General features: G+C 41.6%; 3 protein-coding genes across 4 annotated transcripts in view; 2 read left to right on the plus strand and 1 right to left on the minus strand.

Moving 5' to 3' along the window:
• Window positions 1–927: 927 nt before the first annotated feature.
• bphl (biphenyl hydrolase like) overlaps window positions 928–24361 on the plus strand; it is a 106858-nt gene continuing 83424 nt past the window's right edge. Inside the window, exons 1-7 of one of the 2 annotated variants that reach the window (XR_014595353.1) lie at window positions 928–1153; window positions 6665–6768; window positions 6873–7039; window positions 14645–14798; window positions 14905–15036; window positions 15616–15739; window positions 15856–15998. Coding sequence is in view for 1 of the 2 variants with exons in the window: in XM_083970737.1 (XP_083826863.1) it covers window positions 1041–1153; window positions 6665–6768; window positions 6873–7039; window positions 14645–14798; window positions 14905–15036; window positions 15616–15739; window positions 15856–15946 (885 nt within the window). In the remaining variant the exon portion in view is untranslated. Of the gene's footprint in view, window positions 1154–6664; window positions 6769–6872; window positions 7040–14644; window positions 14799–14904; window positions 15037–15615; window positions 15740–15855; window positions 16176–24361 lie in introns of those variants that run through there. The other variant, XM_083970737.1, reaches the window with a different exon arrangement.
• psmg4 (proteasome (prosome, macropain) assembly chaperone 4) lies at window positions 16771–19105 on the plus strand. The gene is made up of 3 exons (XM_083970743.1): window positions 16771–17038; window positions 18009–18084; window positions 18859–19105. The coding sequence occupies exons 1-3, from the start codon at window positions 16859–16861 to the stop codon at window positions 18978–18980; spliced, it is 378 nt and encodes a 125-aa protein (XP_083826869.1). The 5' UTR covers window positions 16771–16858; the 3' UTR covers window positions 18981–19105.
• slc22a23 (solute carrier family 22 member 23) overlaps window positions 20721–24361 on the minus strand; it is a 28103-nt gene continuing 24462 nt past the window's right edge. The window contains exons 7-10 of the mRNA XM_083970721.1: window positions 23796–24022; window positions 22307–22339; window positions 21993–22116; window positions 20721–21154 (exon numbers count right to left, since the gene is read on the minus strand). Of these exons, the coding sequence (XP_083826847.1) occupies window positions 20734–21154; window positions 21993–22116; window positions 22307–22339; window positions 23796–24022 (805 nt within the window). The 3' untranslated portion in view covers window positions 20721–20733. The remainder of the gene's footprint in view (window positions 21155–21992; window positions 22117–22306; window positions 22340–23795; window positions 24023–24361) is intronic.

The following is a 24361-nucleotide window of genomic DNA, read 5'->3' on the forward strand; positions in this document are numbered from 1 at the left end:
CCCGCGGCTCTCAACAACATGCACCGACAATTAAAGGTAATGAACCTACTCCTATGACTATAGGGATTAGCCTATGGCAATAGACAAATTTGCCAAAATGTTGAATTATCCCTTTTGTTTTAATTGGAGGACAAGAGCGCTTTATCCAACATTGGTCCTAATACAAAATCATATCATTTTTTATCTGAGAAGCTGGAACCAGAATATGCAGTATAGCTATTTTTCGGGCAGTGTGGTGCCACCCACCATGAGGTCAATAGCCTACTTCTGGTGGGTAGTATTTCATAAACTTTGCTTCAACTATAAAGGATATTTTATGCCTTTTTTTTTTTTGTTGACAAATGCAGTGTTAGTTCCGGATGAGCTCTGAAATTATTAATGTCACCAATCTACGACACACTTTGTCAATAATCTGTTTGACAAATCAAGCTGATGCTTTTCTTCTGTCTATATTTCTTTCTCTGCACTGTTCACTGCTGCTGCGGTGCTGAGAATTTACCCACCCGTTGGATTAATGATCTTATCTTATCTTAACCAAAAGAACTGCAGCTACACCTCTGCATAACCCCATAGAGAAGATGGCATGTATTTCCTTATTTGGTGCAGCATCACTGTTTCACTGTAATTTCCATGTTTTGCCACCTTCATCAAATGTGTGAGCACTGGGTGGAAAACAGTAGCCCATAAGTAGGCTAGCCCACAAAATAATTCTGAGGAAATCAGAGAAACGTTTCTGACGTGGAATTAATAATAAATCTTTTTGTGTGTGTCCTTTCAAGGAAATGTTTTTGGAAATCAATCATTGCTTAGGCTATTGGGACAAGACTTGTCTTTAGGTGAATTTGGCTGTATATAGGCTACTTTCGCTTTAAAAATTTTTGTCAACAAAGAGGAGGGAAAGTGCCAAAGTAAACTCCTGAGAAAAAAAAACTGCAGAGAACCTGCAGAGCAACGTCACAGTCACACGGACTTTGTTCACTCTTTAACCCGCACAGGAGGAGCCCTGCAGCGGGCACCTGTCTGTCCTGCAGCTCGGAGCAATGGCGTCGCTGCTGCTGCTGCCGCTCGGAGGTCGTTGTTTGCTGCGACGGAGCCACATGAGCAGCAGAGCCGTGTCACACATCATCAGCCCTCCTCAGGCCTCTGTGCCCTGGTAACAACCTCCACTGTGGTCACCGCCACAGCTGCACATTCACACGCACGTTTGTACACACATGGACTTCAACCGCGGAGAGCTGCGGTAACGAAGCAGGAAATGTCTGCTCACTGCTCAGCTTCGAACAACATGCTCGTCCTTCTGCTACAGCAGTAGGCCAACATACATGCACCCCTGAAACCACTAGATGGCGACATTTCTCCACTCACTGCACTGATGCTCAGTAAAATCTTATGATAAAAACCATGGATCTATTATAAGATAGCCTAATATAAAACATCCATGATAAAAACCTACAAGCCTACAAAGCTGTGGTAATTGAATATCTATTATGGTATCCCATTTATCAATATTATTGTTGTTGCTACTAGTAGAATTATTTTATTTAGGATGAAATTGTATATTTTTTTCAGCATCCCTTTATTGTCAAATATCACATTTAAAATGTAGGGGAGAGTGGGGTAAAGTGAGACACTTTTTACATTTGCTCCCCTCTAAGCGAGCTAAAATGATTTATCAGTAAAATTTACACATTTCCCATTAATTCGGGATGTTTCCTATAGCAATGGAAATTATCAGAATGTATTCAGGACGAAGGACAGTGAAAATATGATTGTTTTAAAAAAAGTGGTCTCGTGTCTCACTTTACCCCAGCTCAGGGGTAAACTGAGACAAACCAGAGAAATCAATGGGGTAAACTGATCCACTTACTTTTTCCACTCTGAAACTACCATAACAACACATGTTGTAACAGTTAGAATCCTGACAGCTAGCTTGACAACCACACTTTCCAGAACTAATGTCGGACTAGTAGCAGAATCATGGGGATTGTGACTAAAATTGAATGTAACCAATAAAGAAGTGAGCTGACTGAAGAGCACATAGCATAACAAAGCAGTGTGGCTACAGATCCTGTTTGATTTCTGGCTTGGGGGACGAGATTCTAGTGTAAATCTTTGTGTGTGGTGTGCTCACAGTCTCACTCTTGGATTTATTATAATACATCCATGGTCTCACTTTACCCCGCAGCATTTGTCTCACTTTACCCCAACACCCCCATTTTAGAAAAAAACGACCTCTCTTAGAAATTTAGGCTAATTTTCAGCTATCATCATCACATGGTTTTATGTGTTGGTAGTTCATCATCATGTATCATATAAGTTTTTCTACCTGAATCAATTCACTTTGGCACAACAGTTGATTAAGTTGACAGCAAGAAAATTTACTTTTACGTGCAAAAATCATATTTTTGTGAAAAAAAAACATGCTTTCCACAGCATCATGAGGTCCTCTCCTTCATGGCCATGAGGAAATGGAAGGGGCTTGAAAACATAATGGTCAGATGACCAAAAATGTGTTCCGTTTTCTAGATATAGGGGGTGTCTCACATTTCCCCACTCTCCCCTACCATAAATCATATAATTGAGATGTTAAGTAGTCATTCAAATGATGATCCTTATGAAATAGAAATCATGCATCATACAGTTTGCTAAATCTGTTCACCATTTTGCCAAATAAAACAATAATTTTCTACAAATCTTCAAATACAAACAACAAAAAACACCACCATTATGATTTTCGAGGTTTAATCTTTTGCACAGAGAGAATTGCAGCATTTGTCTTCCATTAGGTTGAACCTGCTTTCTCCTTTTAGATAATGCGTCTCAATAAATCAGGGATGCAAACAGCGCGCCGAAAAGCGAAACTCGCTTTTTTCATGACCAATTAGGTGACTTGTGTGAATCATTCAGATCCGAAGAGTTTTTGTTTTGAGGGGGGGGTCTCAGCGTCTCAGCTGGGGTCAGTAAAATGTTTTTCTAACAGGCTGACAGTGACAATCACGTGAAACTGAGGCGAACTCATTCATGGTTTCTGATCATACTAATAACTGCCTACCTCCAATGTTGACGCGCGACGTGCGCGCTCGTTACCCAAAGCGGCGCGTATCCGCGTGCAGTCGGTACGTACATTACTGTGTCAGGCAGGTGTCTCCCACGGAGCTCTGCCCCGTTTCAGAGGTGAAGGAGAGACGTCGCCTCCGCGATGTAGAATGTGTTCAATTAAAGTGAAACTAACACATTATATAGGCTTTGTCCATTACACACGTTTAGGCCTTAAAATGTCTTAAATTTGTTGAATTATTGTGTTCAAGTCTTAAATAATTTTAGACAGGTCTTAAATTTTCTTATGCCCACCATGGGCGAGCATTTCACTCGCATTTGCCCCTAAAAAAAAAAAGACATGTGTGAACCGGGAAAATCACAAAAAAGAAAGAGCACAACCTGCGATTGGTCCAAAACTACAAATCCCACAATTATCTGGCCTCAACAATAACAGTAGTTAGTGTAAGTAAGGGAGAGTGGAGCTGTGGGTGAAAAGAGGAAACAACGCACGTCTGGTCCTGTTCTATGTTGTTCGTTCACACCGTCACCGTTTATTCGTTACGTCCGCGGTGTAAAAGGCCGTGACGCAAAGACGCGATTAGGCGCGAGACGCGGTATACGCGACTTTTTTTTTTTGCGACGCAATACACGCGATTCTTTTTGTGCGACGGGACCTTCGCGTCTTCGTCTATTTCGTCTATTTCATCAAACACGAGGAACGCTTTTTTTTCGCTCGAGTTGTGACGCGCGACCAAACGCGAGAAATGCGATTTATCGCTCGTTGACTCGTGTCAAAAAAAAAATTCACGAGCCCGCCAACAACTTTTTTTTTTTTTTCAAAGGAGGTTCAACTGGACTTAGTTATTTGTCTAGGAAGACGTTTCACCTCTCATCCATGAGGCTTCATCAGTTCATGTAGCATCTGACCAGGCTGGGACTGGTCCAACTATCTGGTGTGGAGACTCAGTATAAGTCCAGTTGCTTTCGATTTAACCTCCTTTGAAATACTATGACCTGGACAAATGAGAATATGCACAGGCCTACAACAACATTGCTGCTCTCACCAACCATGGTTGAGGTCACAACGCTGCTGTAGCTGCTCTGGAAGTCCGAGACACTGAGGCCAAACGCCGCCGTCGCTTCTGATCCATGACGGCGAGTTCCGGGCTGATGAGCTACAGAGACTTTAGAGTCAAAGAGGAGCAGTGCGTCGCTGTGTCGGACTGTTTGTTTGGATTTAATGAAGAAGCTGCACAGAGTCAGGTGAGCAGAAGCTGCCCCCCCCCCCCTCTCACCGTGGAGCCGCTGCTGTCTCACAGCCACCACCGACCCCTAGAATAAAACACCACCGACCCATAGAATAAAACACCACTAAGCCGTGGACGGTCGCTGTGTGGATAAAATGCTGACGACCAAAACAGCCGCCACCAGGTCACTGACTGGAGAGTTTTAAAGTAGGCACATGAACGCAGCTCAGACCGGCCGGTGCCTCAGCGCGGTGATCAGCAGGACGCTATACCCAGTACCGGCCAGCTCAGTACAGAAGGGGGGGGGCGATAACGTGACGCACTGTTATGAGACACATTATGCATCCCAACTGTCTTTTTTTTAGAGGATTTTTTTTTACCAAGAATGCGCCCAAAAAAATCATGATCCAGGGGCCAAAATTCGAAACAAATATATATTTTTCATATCATAATTCTCATTATTCTCCTGATGTCGGTTTAATGTAAACAGATTGCGCTGATATGCGTCATGTGACAGCGGGGCAGAGCTGCAGCTGCTGTGCTGTGATGGACCTGATCAGACTGGTGGTGGTCCACAGTCAATCAGTCCCAGATCCTCCACCGTCACCAGATCCCCCGAAAGCCCCCGCAAATAATACATCGACAAGAAGTTAAGTGGCAAGTTGCACCTTTTCGGCGGATTATTTTTTTTATAGCCTATATAACGTCACTGCAACATGCGGCTCTCAGTGCTTGTAGGTGTTGTGTCTATAAATTGTGAAATAACTTTTCCTCGATAGAAATATGAGACGTGGTCGATAGGTTTCATTCATCCATGTTTTGGCAGACAATACAAATAACCAATGATAATGAGATTTCCACCGCGCCGAACCAATCATGTGGCTGGAATAGAGCCAGTCAACAGTAACATGTGCATTTGTTTGGGTTGCTGCAGATGTGCACATCAGCTGACACCGCCGGTAAAAGAGACAGAGAGAATGAGTGTTGTCTCGGGAAAAAAAAAGTAAAGGAGAACTTGGACAAGTGACTGAAAAGACGCGTGGTGCGTAATGGGGACACCAGGCAGCTGGAGCGGACCGCGGTCACGGTGCGGCCGCTCTGCTGCTGCTCACCTCAGTGTGTGCGACAACTCATTCATGGTTGTCTCTGATTACACTGGTAACAGCCTTCCTATTCACCTCCAATGTAGACGCGACGTGCGCGCTCGTTACCCAAAGCGGCGCGTATCCGCGTGCATTCGGTGCGACGGCGCCGCCGTTTCCCCCCCGTGCATGTCCGTTGCTGTGTCAGGCAGGTGTCTCCCACGGAGCTCTGCCCCGTTTCTACGGTGAAGGAGAGACGTCGCCTCCGCGATGTAGAATGTGTTCAATTAAAGTGAAACTAACACATTATATAGGCCTATATGTCCATTACACACTGAATGGGATGTTAAATCCCATGTCTTTATTTCTTCTGTTTATTTTAATAGTAATAATTATGACTAACATTCAGTGAAGACCTAAAAATCAGTATCTCCAAAATTGAAATATTGCAATGGTTTTTATTTTTTTTAAACATTTTTAATCTAGAAATGTTGGCCTTCTGAAAACTGTCCATCTATATGCACTCAATACTTGGTTGGGGTTGAACTACTGGAAATTGACTTTTCTGTGATATTGTCAATGGTGAGCCCCCCCCCGCCAGACAATTCCTCTCTTTTTTGGTCCTGACCCGTTTGCATCCCTGATAAATGACATGTCTTAATAAGGTAAAAGATCATAAGAAGTGTTTTGCATTTTCTTGACCATGGACATTTTCAGTTTTATTGCACATTTATTCAACCTTTATTCATACAGAACAGTTGAAATGCAGGATGCACGGAAACATTTGAGACATAATGATTCAAGAAAATAAAACATTGATTCCTGTGTTTATTTTCATTATCACCCCAAAAACAACATCTGTTACGATGCCTCCACAAAAAAACTGACATTACATGTAAGGAGAGACACAACAAGGCTCTGAACTTAATTTCTCTGAAACAAACTAAAGCTGCGGGGTGTGAACGGTGCAGTGGGATATTTTCTGCACAACAGCTGCAAAAAGTCCTCGAGACATCTGAGTGAACTGAAGACGTTTCCTGCTGTCACTGTCGGTGCAGCAGATGATGCGCCGCACGAGGTCACGGTGACCTGGAGGCACAAACTGTAAAACTGTCACAACCAAATAACAAACAACACTAGAAGTCTCAGTTTGCATTTACAAGGAGGTTTTAAACCGCAGCTGTTGTTTCTGTAGTTTTTAAAGCAAAGAACCACTGAATGTTTTTTTATGTCAATGTTATTTTGTCACATATGTTTGTGCTGTGACTGTAGCTGCTCTCCTTTGTTGCCCTGCAGCTCCTCACTGGCCTCGGGCAGGCAGCAGGTCAACGGGGTGGATCTGTACTACGAGCAGACGGGCAGAGGGAAACACGCTGTGCTGCTGTTTCCTGGCGCTCTGGGTAAATACGACATGCAACTATTTTTTTCCTTTTCTGGCCGATAGTAGTGTGTGTGGTGGTGGCGTTCCTCTTGTGAAAACCACTCTGCTGTTTTTCTGCCACAGGAAGCACGCGGACGGATTTCGGTCCTCAGCTCAAGTCTCTCAACAAGGAGCGTTTCACCGTCGTCGGCTGGGATCCCCGTGGTTACGGACAGTCCCGCCCACCAGATAGAGACTTTCCCTCTGACTTCTTTGAGCGGGATGCAAAGGATGGAGTGGATCTGATGAAGGTGTTGTCATTTGACTTAAATGACTACTTAAAGGGATAGTTCAGCATTTTTTTTTTTTTTAAACATATCTTTATTAGTTTTTATATGCATACAACAACATATAACACTTTAAACATATGGCAGTAATACAAATAATAATGAAAATACAGAAAAAGTAAATAAATAAATTGTCATAATAAAATAAATAATTAAAAAGGGATAAATTAAATAAAAATTGGTCAGAAAAAATTACTGAGCAATAAATAATAATAATAAAAAAAAAAATCATATAAAATAGTAATAATAATAATATTCTTAATATAGGTTACATTGTATACTCCTATCAACACATTCAATATTTTTATTATCTCATTCTCCCATTGCCTCCTCTAAATCTCCATCTTTCAACAGTTCCAAAAACATCTTCCAAATGTCATAGAATTCAGAAGCCCTCTTTCTAACAATATAGGTCAGCTTCTCAAGAGCCAAACTTGATGTTAAGTTATTCAACCATTGGGTAAAAGAGGGGCCATTAACATTCTTCCAACATAATGCAATACAGCGTTTAGCCTGTAGTAAACAAAGATCAATCATTTTTCTTTCTTTGCCAGATAAATTACAGTCCTCTGGATAAATGCCTAAAATACATAACTTAGGGCATAGGGGTACAGGGGAAGTAGTGATTTGTGAGATATACTTTAACACTGAGCTCCAAAACTTTTGAATCTCTTCACATTTCCATAAACAATGAAATAATGTGCCCTGGTGGTTTTTACACTTATAACAAAGATCAGGTATATTAGAATCAAATTTGTTTAATTGTACAGGGGAAATATATATTCGCATTATCCAATTAAATTGTATCATTCTCAATCGAGTATTGATGGTTTGAGTATGTGTTTTCAAACATATTTTACCCCATTCACTGAGTGAAATGTCTTCTTGTAAGTCACGTATCCACTCCCGCCTCTTACTATCAGAGTTTTCCTTATGGTTTTCAACCAGCATATTATAAAACCGGGAGACCAGCCTTTTCCCAAAACAACTTTTTGTGATATGTGTTTCTAAGGTGGATAATGGAGGTTGTTGCACCGAGTTGTTTAAATGTGCCAGAATAAAACTTCGAAGTTGTAAATACTTAAAGAAGTGTTTCTGTGGTATATCAAACTTTGCTTTTAACTCATTGAATGACATTAGAGTAAAATCCTCATATACATCCTGCAATTCTACTATTCCCTTGTTCATCCATGTTTTAAAACCCATGTCATTCTTTGCCGGGGCGAAGTTAGCATTCCCCCAGATCGGGGCGAAACAGGATAATCTTGGAGAGTCACCCAGCAATTTTTGTACCACATGCCAAACTATAATGGTGTTTTTTACAAAAGGATTAGTAGTATCTTTCTTTAAAGTTTTAAAAGAAGCTGAATATAGATAGCTATTCAATGACAAACCTTTTGAGGACCGTTTTTCAATTTCTAACCAGGGCATGAAAACATCTTTAGAGAACCAAAACATTGTGGCCCTCAACTGAGCAGCCCAATAGTACCATTCTAAATTTGGCAGCTGTAGCCCCCCTCTATCATAAGGTAGATATAGAAGGGAGAGTCTGAGTCTTGGCTTCCTATTGTTCCAGATGAAATTGGAAAGAAGCTTTCTGGTCTTGAGGAAAAAAGAAGGAGGAGGGGCTAGTGGAATTGATTGAAAGATAAATAAAAATTTAGGTAGTATAGTCATCTTTACTATGTTTATTCTTCCCAACATAGAAAGAGGTAATGTTGTCCATCTCGTGATCTCTTCTGTCACACCATGTAACATGGGCTCATAGTTGGCTGAACTAAGATTACTTATTTTAGGGGTTATTTTGATGCCCAAGTACTTAAATCCCTCTGTGGCATTTACAAATGGGTGTGACACTAAAGGTTTCTTCCTCTCATTTCCATTTAAAAACATAATAGATGACTTTTCTTTGTTCACTTTAAACCCAGAGATACTCCCAAATTGACTAAATAACTCTAAGAGAGATGGTATTGATTCTGCAAGTTGAGATAAGAATATAATAGTATCATCAGCGTACATTGCTGTATTGTGTTCTAAGTCCCCAATCTTAATACCATGAATTAAGGGGTGTGATCTGATCGCTATTGCTAATGGTTCCATGGCTATTACAAAAAGAAGAGGTGAAATTGGTGACCCTTGCCTTGTACCTCGAAATAACTCAAAAGGCTGAGAGATGAGAAAGTTAGTAGATACCATCGCAGAGGAATCAACAAATAAAATTTCGACCCATCTACAAAAGTAATCACCAAATCCAAACCGCCCAAGCAACTCGAGTAGATAGGGCCATTCGACTCGGTCGAACGCCTTTTCGGCGTCGACTGATAATATTGCAGTGTCAGGGGACTCTTCACACTCGTGAATTATGTTAAGAACTCTCCTCACATTGTGGAACCCCTGCCGCTTTTGCACAAAACCATTCTGGTCTCCATGTATAATGGCTGGTAGAACCCTCTCGAGTCTCATGGCTAAAACCTTAGCAATAATCTTTGCATCTGAATTTAAAAGTGATATGGGTCTATAAGAACCGCGTTCGGTTGGCACTTTGCCTGGTTTTAGAATAAGAGTGATCAGAGCACTACGTAACGAAACGGGGAGGGAACCTGTTTTAAAGGATTCCAAATAAACATCTAATAACGGGGCTATTAATTTTGTTTTAAATAATTTGTAAATATCTATCGGAAGCCCATCTGGACCCGAAGCTTTACCTCCTCTCATGTTTGTAATGGCGTTAGAAATGTCATTCAAATTTAATTCCCTCTCCAGTTCAGTTTTTGTACTCTCAGAAATGCAGGGAATGACCAATCCATCAAGGAAATTGTTTTGGTTTACCAGGTCTCGAGGGTTGTCAGAATTATAAAGGGTTTTATAATATGAGACGAAGGTGTTATTAATTTCTGTGGGATCTGTAGTTAATTCTCCTTGTTCGTTCTTAATTGTATTGATGGCTCTGTCAGATTCAATTTTCTTAATCTGCCAGGCTAGCAGTTTACCCGGCTTTTCGCCCTGATCATAAAAAGTTTGTTTCAGTCTTATTATACCATCCTCAGCCTTAAGCATGGAGAGCTCCTCATATTTTGCTTTAAGGGTCAGTAATTCTTGTTTTTTTTGTGTCGAATTATCTATGCTAACCTCTCTCTCTAATTCTCTAATTTTAGAGTCTAATTCATTCATAGTCTGTTTGAATTTGTTAAATTTAGAGCTGGTGAAGCTTATCATTTGTCCTCTAATATATGCTTTAAAAGCTTCCCATCTAATGGTTGCAGATGTTTGATTTGTATTTATAGAGAAGTAGAGATCAATATGTTCTCCTACAAATTTTATAAAGTCAGAATTTTGTAACCATTTAGGGTGTAATCGCCACTTGGTTGGATGTCTATACACTTGTTCGACGTTGCAAATTAGTGAGGTTGGGGCATGATCAGATAAAACAATACTATCATATACACAATTTGTTATACTAGGTAGCAGAGATGAGGAAATTAAAAAATAATCTATTCGGGAGTGGGTTTTAAATACTGCCGAGTAGCATGAGAATTCTCTTTTGTTGGGGTTTTGATTTCTCCAAGGATCACAAAGGTTCAGGTCTTTCATATATTGTTGAATTTTCTTTCTTGTTTGGGAATGGGATGTATCTATCCCTGCAGAGCGATCCAGTTTCGGGTCTAAAGCACAATTTAAGTCACCTGCCAATATTATCTTACCAGGGAGGGTGGCCAAAAGCAAAAATAAATTCTCAAAAAATGATGGGTTATCATCGTTTGGGCCATATATATTAACCAAATTAATACTTTCTCTCAAGAGAGTCCCTTGAACCACCAAATATCTACCAGTTTTATCATAAATAGTGTTATTTATTTGAAAAGGCACCGAATTATGAATTAACACCATAACCCCTCTCGAATGAGAAGGGAAACAGGATGCTACTACTTTGCCTGGCCATCTCCTATGTACTTTCACTAAGTCCTCTCTGAGTAAATGAGTTTCCTGGATAAACACTATTGATGACTTAAGTTGTTTAAGCCTGGTAATCACCTGTTTTAATTTAGTCAACTTCACCATCCCTCTAACATTCCATGAAGTGAATTTAAAATTCTTATTTGCAGTCATCTAATCTTACTAATATACCAGATTGTACAGCATAGAATCATCTTTTAGTTGTTGGTAAACCTGATGAGTATCCCTATGTGACATTTTGGGAGTGTACCAGTAGAATACCACATGATGTGAAAGAGAAAAAAAAAGAAAAAAGAAAAAAGAAAAAACTTAAACCCTGCCATGAACAATACCCCTTAGCTGTCACCCTGAACAAGACAGCCCTTTCCCCACCCTCCCCCTGACCTTGGGGTGCAGTTAAGTGCACACACTGATCCAGTGTAAACAAGGGAGCAGTTAGACCAAACCAAGCAGTCCTAATAACAAACCAAACAACATCAACAGGACAATTGTGTCCCCTGGCAAAAAATAAAATCTACACAAACAAGTATGTTCATCTAGTCTTTCTTGCAGCTTAACTTTCATCCTGGAAGGCCGACAGTATACTGAATAGCCACTTTTCAAAAAACAAAACAAAACGAATGACAGCCCACTTAAAAAGGGCGCGTGGTAGTCTCTGTATAAATAGTAAATAAAACGTGCATTTACATATGAGGAGACTGAAGGAATAATAAAATTATGTAGCCTATACAAAACAGAAAGGTCTCCAGAGAAAAAAGAAAATAAAAAGCATTCACGTGTGTGTGTTACTGGCCCATAAAGCCATCAATAACAAGCTATAGCTGTTATAGGTGAATAATAAAGGATTCAGCAGTTCATTTTAGTTAACCTGTGAGTCCTCCGTGGTCTGTAACCCTTTGATGAATTTTTCAGCATCTGCTGGGGTTTCAAACTCACGTGTTTGTCCATCAGACGACACTCGTAGCTTGGCTGGGTAAATTATTCCGTACCGCATGTTCATCGACCTCAGCTGTTGTTTCACCTGGTCGAAACCCCTCCTGCGACGGTGGAGCTCCGCCGAAAGATCCGGGAAGAACATGATCTCTTGACCGGCGTAGATAACTTTGCCTTTGGCCCTGGAAGCTCGCATCACACGGACTTTATCCTGGAAGTTTAAAAACTTCACGATGATGACCCTCGGTGTGGTTGATCGATTAGGTTGCGTCCGGCCGGGCAACCTGTGTGCTCTTTCAATGAGAGGTGGACTCGGGAATGTTGCTGGTCCCAGCACTTCGGGGAGCCACTTCTCCAGGAAAGCTACCGCGTCGTTTCCTTCCATCTTCTCCGGCACGTTAAAGCAATACTTACCGATCTGGCATTTCACTCAGCACAGCACAAACATTTGAAAATCAACAGCTCCACCTCCCTCACAAGTCCCACCCACCTCTCACTCCTGCCGCATCTCCACGAGCCCCCTCCCTCCCTGCTGCATGCGTTGGCATGGCAACGGTAAACAGAACAGGAACGCGAGTGAAACGGGAACAACACAAACAAACACAACACCGGAGTTTTAAACCGTATAAACGGACTCAGTGATGATGACTGATGAGTTTTATAATAAACTGTTGTTAGCCTACTGCTACTGGAGACGCAGGGGAAGTGATTGTTACAGATTAACGTTACAGTTCTCAACAAGCCAGGCTGGCGGCCGGACCAGCGCCACCTGATGCGCTGGTTCAGGCCGAAAATAAATCCAGACCGAGCCGAGTCGAGCCGCGCCGGTCCGGAGTTCAACCGGGTCCGGACCGCTGAGAACTCACAGAGCTAACAGTAGCCTAGCCGTTAGCACAGAGCTAACAGTAGCCTAGCCGTTGGCACTGGATGCTTTATACACATGTGACTTCCTGTGTTTACGTATCACTCGGGGCTGATCACTATCAACGTTACAATATCAGACATGAAACTCCGCAAACAGCTGCGGCTGCAGTTATTGGTCTTTTAAAAAACTATTTATTTCCAAAAACCTTCTTTCTAGTGTGTTGTGACTCTAGTCTCCTCTGCTCTCTGTGTCCTGCTACTCTGCTCTGTCAATAAGCGTTCTTCCTGGTCGGGAGGGGGGAGAGGAGGAGAGGGGTGCACAAAGTGATTACATATTAAGTAGGTTCGGTCGCTCGTCAAATATTATTAATCGGACCGAATAATATTATTGGTCAGACTTTTCTCAGAATTATATGAGAATGAAAAAATTATGAGTTTTTAACCCTGTTGGGTTTCTCTTACATTTTAATGTATCATCAGATTATTAATAGCATTTTAACTTAGACAAAGAAATGTGCAAAAGTTCCAGAAAGGTAAGTATTGCTTTAACTATCCGTAGGTTTGAACGACGCGAGCGGTTTTCGAGCTCGTCAAGTTTGTTTGTGAGGAGAGACACCTGTTTAGTTAGCGCGTCAGCCTTGCCTTTCTCTGAGTTGACTGTGTCTTCTACGGTGCTAATGCGCACTTCTGCTTCATCCATGCGCGTCGAGAAGTCCTGCACGTCTCTCTTAACGTCTTGAATGGCTTTCAGGACCATATCAATCTTTGTGGAAAAGTCATTTCTGATCCCATCGAGTATCTGAATGACGTCCATGTTTTGGGCCGATCCAGTGTCCACGTAGTCCTCACGAGGCAGTGGCACGAGGCTAGCATCACACTCTGAGTTAGCTAAGCTAATAGCATCTGAGACGTCGTCTTCTTCACACTGAGAAAGGTGTGCTTTAGGTTTGTTTTTTTTCGGCATATTGTCGCGGGTATGTAGTATCAAGTCGCCACGAATGAAAGTTATCACTGTTTGTGCAGTTAAAGGAAAGTTTACAGGATTTTTCAAGAATATCGCCAGGAGCTCACAAAAAGACGTGTGCTCAGTTCAGCGCCATAACCACGCCCCTATATAGTTCAGCATTTTGGTAAATTGGCCCATTGCCATAATCCCTATAGTCATAGCAGTAGGTTCGTTACCTTTAATTGTCGGTGCAAGCTGTTTTTAGAACGGCGGAACAGAGCTGCTCAGAGCTGCGCTACGGAGGCTAATGGGATTTCTTGGTTTCCCTCATCAAACTCATCAAATACACAATCCAACAACTCCAAAACGCTCTGGTGGACAAGTTGTGACCTGCACATTCACCACGCTATGAGATAATAACAGAACGTTATGAGACAGAGTTGTTTTAGAGGTAAATGCAGAGACTGCTTGATGAAAAACTGTCCCTGAAGGCAACGCGCATCAGCAGTTTTGCATGAATTTACCTTAAAAAAACAACTCTGTCTGGTAACGTTCTGTTATTATCTCATAGCGTGGTGAATGTGCAGGTCACAACTTGTCCATGAGAGTGTTTTGGAGTTGTTGGATTGTGTATTTAATGAGTTTGATGAGGGAAACCAAGAAATCCCATTAGCCTCCGTAGCGTAGCTCTGAGCAGCTTGCGGCTCTGCTCGGCGGTTCTAAAAACAGCTTGCACCGACAAATAAAGGTTACGAACCTACTGCTATGACTATAGGGATTATGGCAATGGGCCAATTTGCCAAAATGTTGAACTATCCCTTTGAATACAGTAGTTTGTTAGTGATACGTTGTGTTTGTCTATTCTTTCTCAGGCGCTGGGCTTTGGCAAGTTCTCCCTGCTGGGCTGGAGTGATGGAGGCATCACTGCTCTGATAGCAGCTGCCAGGAACCCCGACCTGATCAACAGGATGGTTGTTTGGGGATCCAACGCCTTCGTCTCCCAGCAGGACCTCAAGCTTTACGAAGGTGCTGCTCCTCCTCTGATAACAGCTAGAGCTAAACTTCCTTTGATGATGATGATGATATCATCTTTGTTATCTGTGTTTTCTTCTTCTTTCATGGGACCATCCAGCCGTCCGTGACGTCTCCAGGTGGAGTGCGAGGATGAGGAAGCCCATGGAGGAGGTGTACGGAGCGGAGGTGTTCGCTACAACCTGGGAGGGCTGGGTGGACGGGATCGCACAGTTTGCAAAAAGACCAGAAGGTACAGAATGAATGCTGCTTTTTAGACTAATTAAGGAGACTGAAAACCAGCAGAGCCAATAAAAAGACAAGAGATGAGGGGAAACTGTTTTGCAGTAATAATTAAAAATTTCTCTAATTAACATTTTAAAATACCCCACCCCACTCTTGGGACGCTTTGGCCTTGGCAGAGCTGCTTTAGATGTGTTTGGGTCTGAACTGGATTAAATGTTCATGCAGCCTTGACGAATTATTAATCACTTGAAAATCTCTAAAAGTCTCTTGATTCAAAGCATCTCAGGATCTGCACGTAGAGCTGTGGCCATGACTTCGAAATGAGGCTTTTCTACATTTCTGTGTCTGCTCTGGTTGAGTTTGTTTTTAAAGCAGACCAGAGTTAATGCCTGAAATCAAAACAGCTGAAGGAATGTTACCTTTTTATTAGTTCAATAATGTTTTCAGGCTTAAAGACGATTATCAAGAGATATGAACTAGCTTTTTTTACATAAGGAATTTATTGGAAGTAATGATTTTCAGGTTTTTTCAAAATAAATGTCAGCTGAATCGAGCAAAGTCTTCATTTTAAATGTCCTCTGGTTAGGGAGTATCTGCATGGAGCTTCTGCCTCTCATCACCTGTCCAACCCTCATCGTTCACGGGGAGAAAGACCCCATGGTGCCGAGCGTCCACCCACAGTACCTCCTCAAACACATCAAGGGATCACGGTGAGGGTGCTCACACAAACACACATTTAAACAACAAGCACACTGCAACGATCTCAGATTCAAACATGTGTGACGTGTGTGTGTGTGTGTACTCTTCTGTATCGTCCCAAATCTAGACTGCACCTGATGCCGGAGGGTAAACACAACCTCCACCTGAGGTACGCTGACGAGTTCAACAAACTGGTTGAAGACTTTCTGGAAGGTTGACTGGACTGATGCAGGGAAACAAACCATAATTTCATTCATCAGCACGTTCACAATTAGTTCATCGCAAATATTTACAACAGAGAACTTAATTTTGTTGATCATTTCACCCTCTTCTTTTGAGGTTCACATGGTGCATTAATTGTTACATTAAAATTAAATGTTAAAATGTGTATTTTCAGATATTTTTCTATTTCAGTGTCAATTTCTTCTCTGATTAAAACTTTCTCAAAGAGAATGAGTGACTTCTTTCTCATGTGATGAAACGGTAAAATATATTTTTGTTGTGGCAATTGAAAGTAGAGAGTAAATGTTAATTATCAACAAAAAATGTCAAATGATTGTTAGTTTGTTTTCTGAACATAATCTTGTTCAAGCTCTTTAAAACTCAGAATTAGTGCGTTTCCCTCCTCCAAGTGACACTAATCTTTTATTGTGTTACTCGAATAACAACAGGGACTGGGATAATTTTTATTTTTATTATTAGTTGTAGTAGTAACCTATTTTATAAATTAAACCCTAAACCAAATAATCCAAATAAATGAGTAGATTAAAACCAAAATAAATCACTAATTGTAGCTGTAAAATTGAAATTACTTTTTTTTTTTTTTTTAAGTAACAGATTTTTCATTATTTTATTTTACATGTCGATAATATAACTTCTTAATTTGAAAAAAAATAAGAGTTAAAAGTAATATAAATAGTTTATTTTGTTCTATTTTGCGTAAAACAAATCCAATCAGTTGTGCTGCTGGTGCCGCGCTCTGTTTGATTGCTCTGGCTTGCCGTACTCGTACTTTCGAACAACCCGGAAGTCACCATCACTGACTGCGCCACTGTTTACAGTCAGCACGTTTCTGTCGGCCAGCAGCAGCTTGAGCTCAAAACAAACACAAACCCACACACACACACAAAATGACGGCGGCCACGCAGAACGGAGCGGAGTTTGACGGCATCTCGGTGCACAACTTCTCGGAGAAGATCCTGGAGCAGACGGTGCACTTCCACGTGATGAAGATGAGCGGCGGCTTCTTCCTCTGGGTCGGTTCAACACCGGTGCTGAACAACCTGGCCGTGTCGATTAGCAGCAAATATGTGAGTAAAACACACTTATGGAGAAAAAACAAACATGTATAGGCCTACACATCGATAATATTTAAAAACACATGTATCAAGACTTTTATTTTGTAGTAAACTTGAGCTTTTAAAGGTTTCTGTTTAAACTAGATGCTGTAAGATGACGTCAAATGTTTCCTATTTCTTAGGCTACTTATGAAGAAATGTAGATTATTTTACAATATTAACCATGAGATTATCTAAATAAAGGTTTTTATACTCGTATTTACCCCCTGTGATGTATCTAGGAGTGTAAATAATGAGTAATGGCACCAGGCACTCATGTTTGATTAGTTTCACTATCGATAGTTGCTGCTATAATAGACCCAGGCTGCCCCTAAAATTGGAGACAGTGTAAGTAAAATGTTCATCTACTTGTGTGCAACCAATAAGTTTGCTGTTTTGTTTTTTTACGCTCAAAGAATCTGGAGGTCTCTCATCACAGGTGTCAGGCCAAGGTGTTTGAGGATCATGAATGAAAAGGAAATGTGAATATTTGCTTTGCCTGTCGATTTGAGACCCTAAATGTTCTGTGTGCGCTCCTAAAATTTTAAGTTAGGGGCCACTTTGCTACTCGTGAAAAAAGTAGATCTGGAGTCCTGAGATCAATCCTGTGATATAAAGTCATATTTCCAGTGATTGAGCATTTTAGCTGCAGTTTTATCTCACTGTCTCTGTTGTGTAGTAAACCTAATGATCTATGATGGAGAGCTCCTCCAGCAGCACAGGGCCACTTGTTGGTCAATGGGTCCTTAGAAAGCAAAATCTAATAAATCTATTGAGCTGTATTTCTCCTTCACATCCTCAAACTGTGCCCCCAAACCATAGACAACCATGATGTCATCAGTCTGGGATCTATGACCTTCAGTTTGTGTAAATCTGGACGACGTGATTCATTTCTGTTTTTAAATGCTCCTAACAACTGATGTGCTTTGTTTTCTGTCTGCAGGATTCAATGCCATTATCCTCATTATTGATGGGGGACCCGTCTAATACTGCTCCAAATTCCCTGTCACAGAGATTAGGTAAGGATGAATGACTTTGTATTTGAGTTGATTTGTCTAATTACTGTGTTTTCCAATGCAGAAACTAGTTACACTTTTCCAATCTCTTATTTATATTTTGCGGATATGTAAATAACATTATCACTATTATTACTTCTTCAAATCCCATATGAAGTATTTACATGTGTGTTTTTCCTGCTCTCCAGGCAACAAACAGCCTCCATTCACTTCAGTGCAATGTGAAAGTCGACACGCAGAGACTTGAAACTTGTTTGAGTTTCATTATCATTCACAGCTAACATCACTTCTGCTTTTAGTGCTGCCAGAGAGAGAGAGAGTGGGTTTTAATTCAGCTGCAGCAGCAGATTGATTTCAAAAGTGTTGTTGCCATGAACCGATAACACCAGTCTGACAAAAATAAAAGTGACAATGATGTTGATTAGATTCACACGGATCTCAGGTCTCCACAAGTCGACAGTGATGCCACAGCAGATTAATATTGAACCAGTTGCTGCTTGTTTGGTGTGAAAAACTCAGCATAAAAATTACATGGTGAATTAATGAAAGGCAGTTTTGTTCATAATGCACTATGTGACGAAATGAGTCAAAATATTGTGTATTTGACCCTGAAATGGTGAAAAATAGATGAATTATTTTGAGTTTTCACAGCTTCCATGACTTTGGTTTGATTTATATTTAGGAAATAAAACAATCATATAAGAATTCAACAGCAAAAAAAATGCATTTATTCAAATTAGAAGTAAATTAAATGTCTATTTTCTGTGTGTTTTGCAGCAAAGAGGACCAAAAAACAAGTATTTGTGAGCTACAGCCTCCCGATGACGGACTCAAACCTCGGCCTGTTGATCGAGAACAGGATCAAAAAGGAGCTGGAGCTTCACCCTGAACACTTCTGAGCGTTCAGTTGCCCTTTTTTTTTTCTACTGAACCAAGGACAATTAGGACAAGGCAGGTTGTCTTTCTGTTTGGACTTATCCACTTCACATACTGTACCCACACTCCCCCCGACACAAAAACCACAAGCAGCCACATCAAGTGTTCTTTTATTGACATAATAAATTAAGTGGTTTATTATCAAAACATGTAGGCCTATGGCTTTTTGTACAAATGCATCATATTAAAAAAATAACACTTAGAAAACAGCATTAGTGGTTTGACTTCTTTTTCTTTTTTCTTGTATCTTTTCTTCTCCGAGTGTTGAAAACTGTTGAAAACATATTACAAACTACCAAACCATACGTTGTGTTCAAAATACGTGCTGTGTCATTATTATTACTAAACATGGTTTTAAAAACGGAGGATGAACCTGTTCGATCTGTGGATTCAGGTATATTTGGACAAAAATGTTCGATGGCATGGTTTTAACTATTCAATGTGCTTATATCCTATAAAAGTAAGGTCGATGGCCCATACATTATGAACGGATGGCACATGTACAGAATACATACCTTATATTTTTATCCAGTCCTAAAGGATACTTACATAGTAAAGTGTATAAATGTACACTAATCACAACTAGGCCAGGATCTACGCAGGCTACGCTGCTCTAGTCTAATCTCCACAAACGTTTATGTCAAAAAACTGTAAAATATTGTGCTTTCTGGCTAGAGTTACACATCCTAGGAGCAGGATTACGACATTATAGAATCACAGTACAGAGAACAAGGAGTGAGAGTCGGAGTGGAAATATTGGCTAATTATAAGGAGGTATTTCAAGCGACAGAATTGCCCTTGGCAGCATGACAAAATAAATACTGGTTTTCTTAAATTACATTCTCTGTTTTTTTTGTGTTAAAAAGAAACAGAGCCATCGCGATAAAGCCATTTAAAATGCTGAGATGCATCATAAGACATACAGTAGTACGCTGACTGGCCACTCTCATGTCCGCTCAACTCTCAGATTTGTTTTAGCGTTCAGCCACAGTCTCTATATAGGCTACACTTACAGTCTGCCAAGGTCTCCGGCTGTTCGTCAGCATCCGACAACCATCATACACCCACAACAACAGCAGTAATGCTTCTTTAAAAAAACTAAAACATCAGTGTCTACACTGACCTCACCTCTGAGGATAAAGTGCCACTTCAGACTTCTTGTAGAGGGACCACAAATAAAGATAGCGAGAGAGAGAGAGAACGTGTAAAATCATTTGTGCCCTTTCATGCAAAAAGGAGTGGTAGTGGTTTAGCCAATCCCTGGGTCTCCAACGCGTTGGCTGAAAATCACAAACACTTGATTGTGTCTCTGACATTTAGTGCAAAAGAACTTATAAAGAATTATAAGATGCGGTGAAATCCTCTTTCAACGAGTCAAAACTACAAACAGGAAACTCACAGAGCACACTCTGCACGTCGGTCTGCTCTTCTCTGTCTCTCCTCTCTAGACCTTATTATTATTATTCAACACACTGACGTCAGATAAACTTTTCTCCTGGACAATTTTTTTTTGGCAACTCCTGAATGAATCATAATCACTACAAACTACACAAAATAACTATCGCCACCGTCTCAAACCAACAAGAGTCCGTCTGGTTCAATTTTTTTTTTTTTTTAATTTCCCTTAAAAGTCAGTTTTGTTTATTTCAAGTGACCATTGAGTCGTGTTAATGCTCGAGCAATTAATAGCACAGTAGTGGACTATTGCTACGATGCTCACACCCCATTGGCTATGGCACGGTTTCCAATCACCTCCCCGCCGGTGGCCAGGGCGTACGAGGCGGGCACCGCTGCCAGGGCGGTGGCCGCTGCCACCGTGGCGCTGCCGGTGGTGGAGAGGTGCAGAGGCGTGTCGTGGACTCGGGAGTAGTCCCTGTCGGTCTTGGCGAGCAGGAGGTGCTGCTCCCCCGGGTGGAGCAGGGTCTGGCGGGTGAAGGTCTCTCCGTCGGCCAGGCTCTCGGGCAGCGGCTGCCCCCGCGGCTCGGGCAGCAGCAGCAGGCAGATGATGCACAGCAGCGTGCAGCAGGCGAAGATCACGTGGTGCAGGAAGTAGCCCTTCTGGTTGTGGAGCTCCATGATGGGAGCGGTGAGCATCCCGAAGCCGGCGCTCGCCAGGACCAGACCCAGACCTCCACCCCTGCACAGGGACACACAACACAAACAGTCTGTCCAGGCTGCAGCTCACAAACTTTGCAACTTCTGAACGTCAACAAAGCGACTGTTTTTTTTATTTTTTTACTGTCTTTGTCCCACCTCTTTTTTCCCCTTTATTATTGTTATTATTATTATTATTTAAAGCAGAAGTAAGCGATCCGGTGGTTTTGGCTAACTTCCTGTCAGCCGATGGAGTTAGCAGTTCCCGCCCTCGTCCCTACGTCACCACATTCACGCGCATCCCTTGGCTGCACACACAGAGAGGACCGCCCCTTTATGCCGTTCTCTCTCCTCATTGGATAAAGGTTGTAGGATACAAGGAAAGTTTTCTCCTCGGCTTACAGCAGAGCAGAGTGACTGACAGACCCGTGTTTCACACCAAACACTCTATGTAAGTGATTGCTGTCAGAAGATATAACAATTTAAGACTTATATTAACACAAAAATTCTGCTTACTTCTGCTTTAAATGTATTTATTTATTTCGTTTTTTTCTGATTTTTTCTGAACTTTTTCATTTCTTTGATGTTTCTCACTACAAATTGTAGGAACGCTCCAATGGCTAAATAGATGTGTATTGGAACATGAACTAACAACTTGTGCAATCCTGCAATAAAGTGTAAAAAAAACAAGAGCAAAGCGACTGTTCAAGGTGTGTGGATGTGTGACAACAGGAAACAGAGTGAGTGTTACTTCACACAGCAAGCTCTGACCCCGCTGTGCTTCAACAGCTACTGGACAGTGTGTGTAATTAAAAATCAGGCAGGACAGGACGCTCCTCTACGTGTTATTGTTGCTCTCTTTTTTCAGTGTCTATGCTCACCTGATGACAGTGGGAGTGATTTCAGCACAGAAGAAGATGCTGAGGATGCTGACGGCATGTGAGGAGAACATCCCGATGATGGAGAAGGCCACCGAGAATTTCCTGTTCAGGGTGTCGCGCAGAACTGTCCAGGAGAGGGCGACAAAATGTAAGTATTCAAACTCCCAACTACAGGCCAGGGGCACAAATTAGAGCGCTTATATATGAACACGTGGAGTGACCTTGAAGTGAAACGTGAATAGACATTACAGCTCAGTGATTTACTGTTTCAAGGAATCATTATATGATGTAAATTAACTGCAGTGTAAACGTACCTATGTCATGGCGAAGGCTGTACTTCCCAATCACTGGAGTCCGTCAGCGAGCATTGGAAAATAAAGGAGAGGAGAACATGTCATTAGTAAGCACAAAGGGCAGCAGAGTCAGTGCTGACTCAAAACAAGCAAAAACAAAAAGCCTTCAGGATGATTTCTGAACAGTTTTACCACTGGAGCTTGAAATAATGACTCCATACTGCAGATGTAGGTCAAAAAAAGGAGGGAATCAGCAGAGGCTCCCATTAGACTCCGACTTAAACTGTGGGCTTTAGTGATTTAATGACAAAAGGAAGTGAAGCGTTGAGTACAAATCAGGCTGAACCTCGATTTAAAATCTTTGCCTAAACTTTTTCCCCTGTGCAGCGTTTGCCCAATCACAGCAGCAGGTCAGTCAGTGTTTGGAATATCCCATCATTAGCTGGGTACTTGAAGTGCACAGGGGCAGCAGTAAGAATAAAACCCTATAATATCCACGTCCAACTTGGAAAAAGACAAGAAATGTAAAAATCTAAAGAATGAAGAGTTTTCTTTTTAGCTACGAGCCAAGATGCCTGGCTAACTAGCAACTAGCTACTATTTACATTTGTACCCTATATCTAAATAGAGTTACATAAACTCAGTGATTATTTTGTGCAGTTGCGTGACTGACAAACCCACTGGGAGCCTGTGCTGGATTGTGCTAACGTTACACAAGAGTTTAGGGTTGGGCTGCACAATAAATCCAAATATATAACCACAAGTTTGACATGCAAATCACATAAAATCATAGTAAAAATGTTTTACAACGTTGTTGTGCAGTTGCAGCACCATAGGTGTTTGAGGAAGGATATAATCTCCTCACAGGTTTGATGTTTGTTTTTTTTGTCTGTCTGTCTCTTTCATCTCATCACTTTCAGCTTCAATGGACATTTAAGTCAAGAGTCATGATTTATTCACCATGGGTCTGTTTCCATTGCACTTTCGCTTTTATCAATACACCAATCCATTCAGCCCAGACGAGCATTTCAAAAACTCTGATGTCGTATCTCAAGAGCGTTTTGACATTTTTGGTGTCAATCTGTTATTTTTTATGTGCCAGGATAAAATCCAAAGTTTAAAGGGATAGTTCAACATTTTGACAACTCCGTCTCGTAACGTTCTGTTATCTCATAGTGTGGTGAATGTGCAGGTCACAACTTGTCCATGAGAGCGTTTTGGAGTTGTTGGATTGTGTATTTGATGAGTTTGATGAGGGAAACCAAGAAATCCCATGAGCCTCCATAGCGTAGCTCTGAGCAGCTTGCGGCTCTGCTCCACCGTTCTAAAAACAGCTTGCACCGACAATTAAAGATAACGAATCTACTGCTAAAACTATAGGGATTATGGCAATGGGCCAATTTGCCAAAATGTTGAACTATCCCTTTAAGAGTCTTAGCAACAGGAACGGGTGAGAACTAGTTGGTTTAACAGCCTGTGTGTGTGTGTGTGTGTGTGTGTTGTTACTCACAGTTGAGTAAACCCAGCTGCAGCAGCGATGCCAGAGCCGTTATGATCATGAAGGTGAGCAGCCCTCCCCGACGTCCCATCAGCCCCACCGCGGGACACAGCGCCAGGCAGGTTGCCATGGCGATGCCAGCCATGGTGTAATAGTCTGCGTGGCACAGCGCCGTGGGCTGGGCCTCGGGGTCCATCATGCTGCGGGCGAAGCAGTGGTGGATGCCGTAACCTGTCAGGCTGCACAAAGACACACACAAAGACAAGAAGAGGATGAGACGAGCGCGAGGTGTTACCTGAGACATGCGCCGACCGCCACGGGGCGAGTGAGGGTTTAAAGGGATAGTTCAACATTTTGGCAAATTGGCCCATTGCCATAATCCCTATAGTCATAGCAGTAGGTTCGTTACCTTTATTTGTCGGTGTAAGCTATTTTTAGAACGGAGGAGCGGAGCAGCAGGCTGTTCAGAGCTACACTATGGAGGCTAATGGAATTTCTTGGTTTCCCTCATCAAACTCATCAAATACAAAATCCCAAAACTCCAAAACGCTTTCGTGGACAAGTTGTGAGCTGCACAA

The sequence above is a fragment of the Trachurus trachurus genome, assembly GCF_905171665.1.
Source record: "Trachurus trachurus genome assembly, chromosome: 4".
NCBI classification, from domain to species: Eukaryota; Metazoa; Chordata; class Actinopteri; order Carangiformes; family Carangidae; genus Trachurus; species Trachurus trachurus.

Bases quoted from the DNA above. Each gene is read 5' to 3' on its own strand.
- psmg4 (XM_083970743.1), top strand. From the start codon at position 16,859: ATGACGGCGGCCACGCAGAACGGAGCGGAGTTTGACGGCATCTCGGTG. The intron at 17,039-18,008 runs GTGAGTAAAACA...TTCTGTCTGCAG, and splicing joins TGTCGATTAGCAGCAAATAT to GATTCAATGCCATTATCCTC. The intron at 18,085-18,858 runs GTAAGGATGAAT...TGTGTTTTGCAG, and splicing joins TTCCCTGTCACAGAGATTAG to CAAAGAGGACCAAAAAACAA.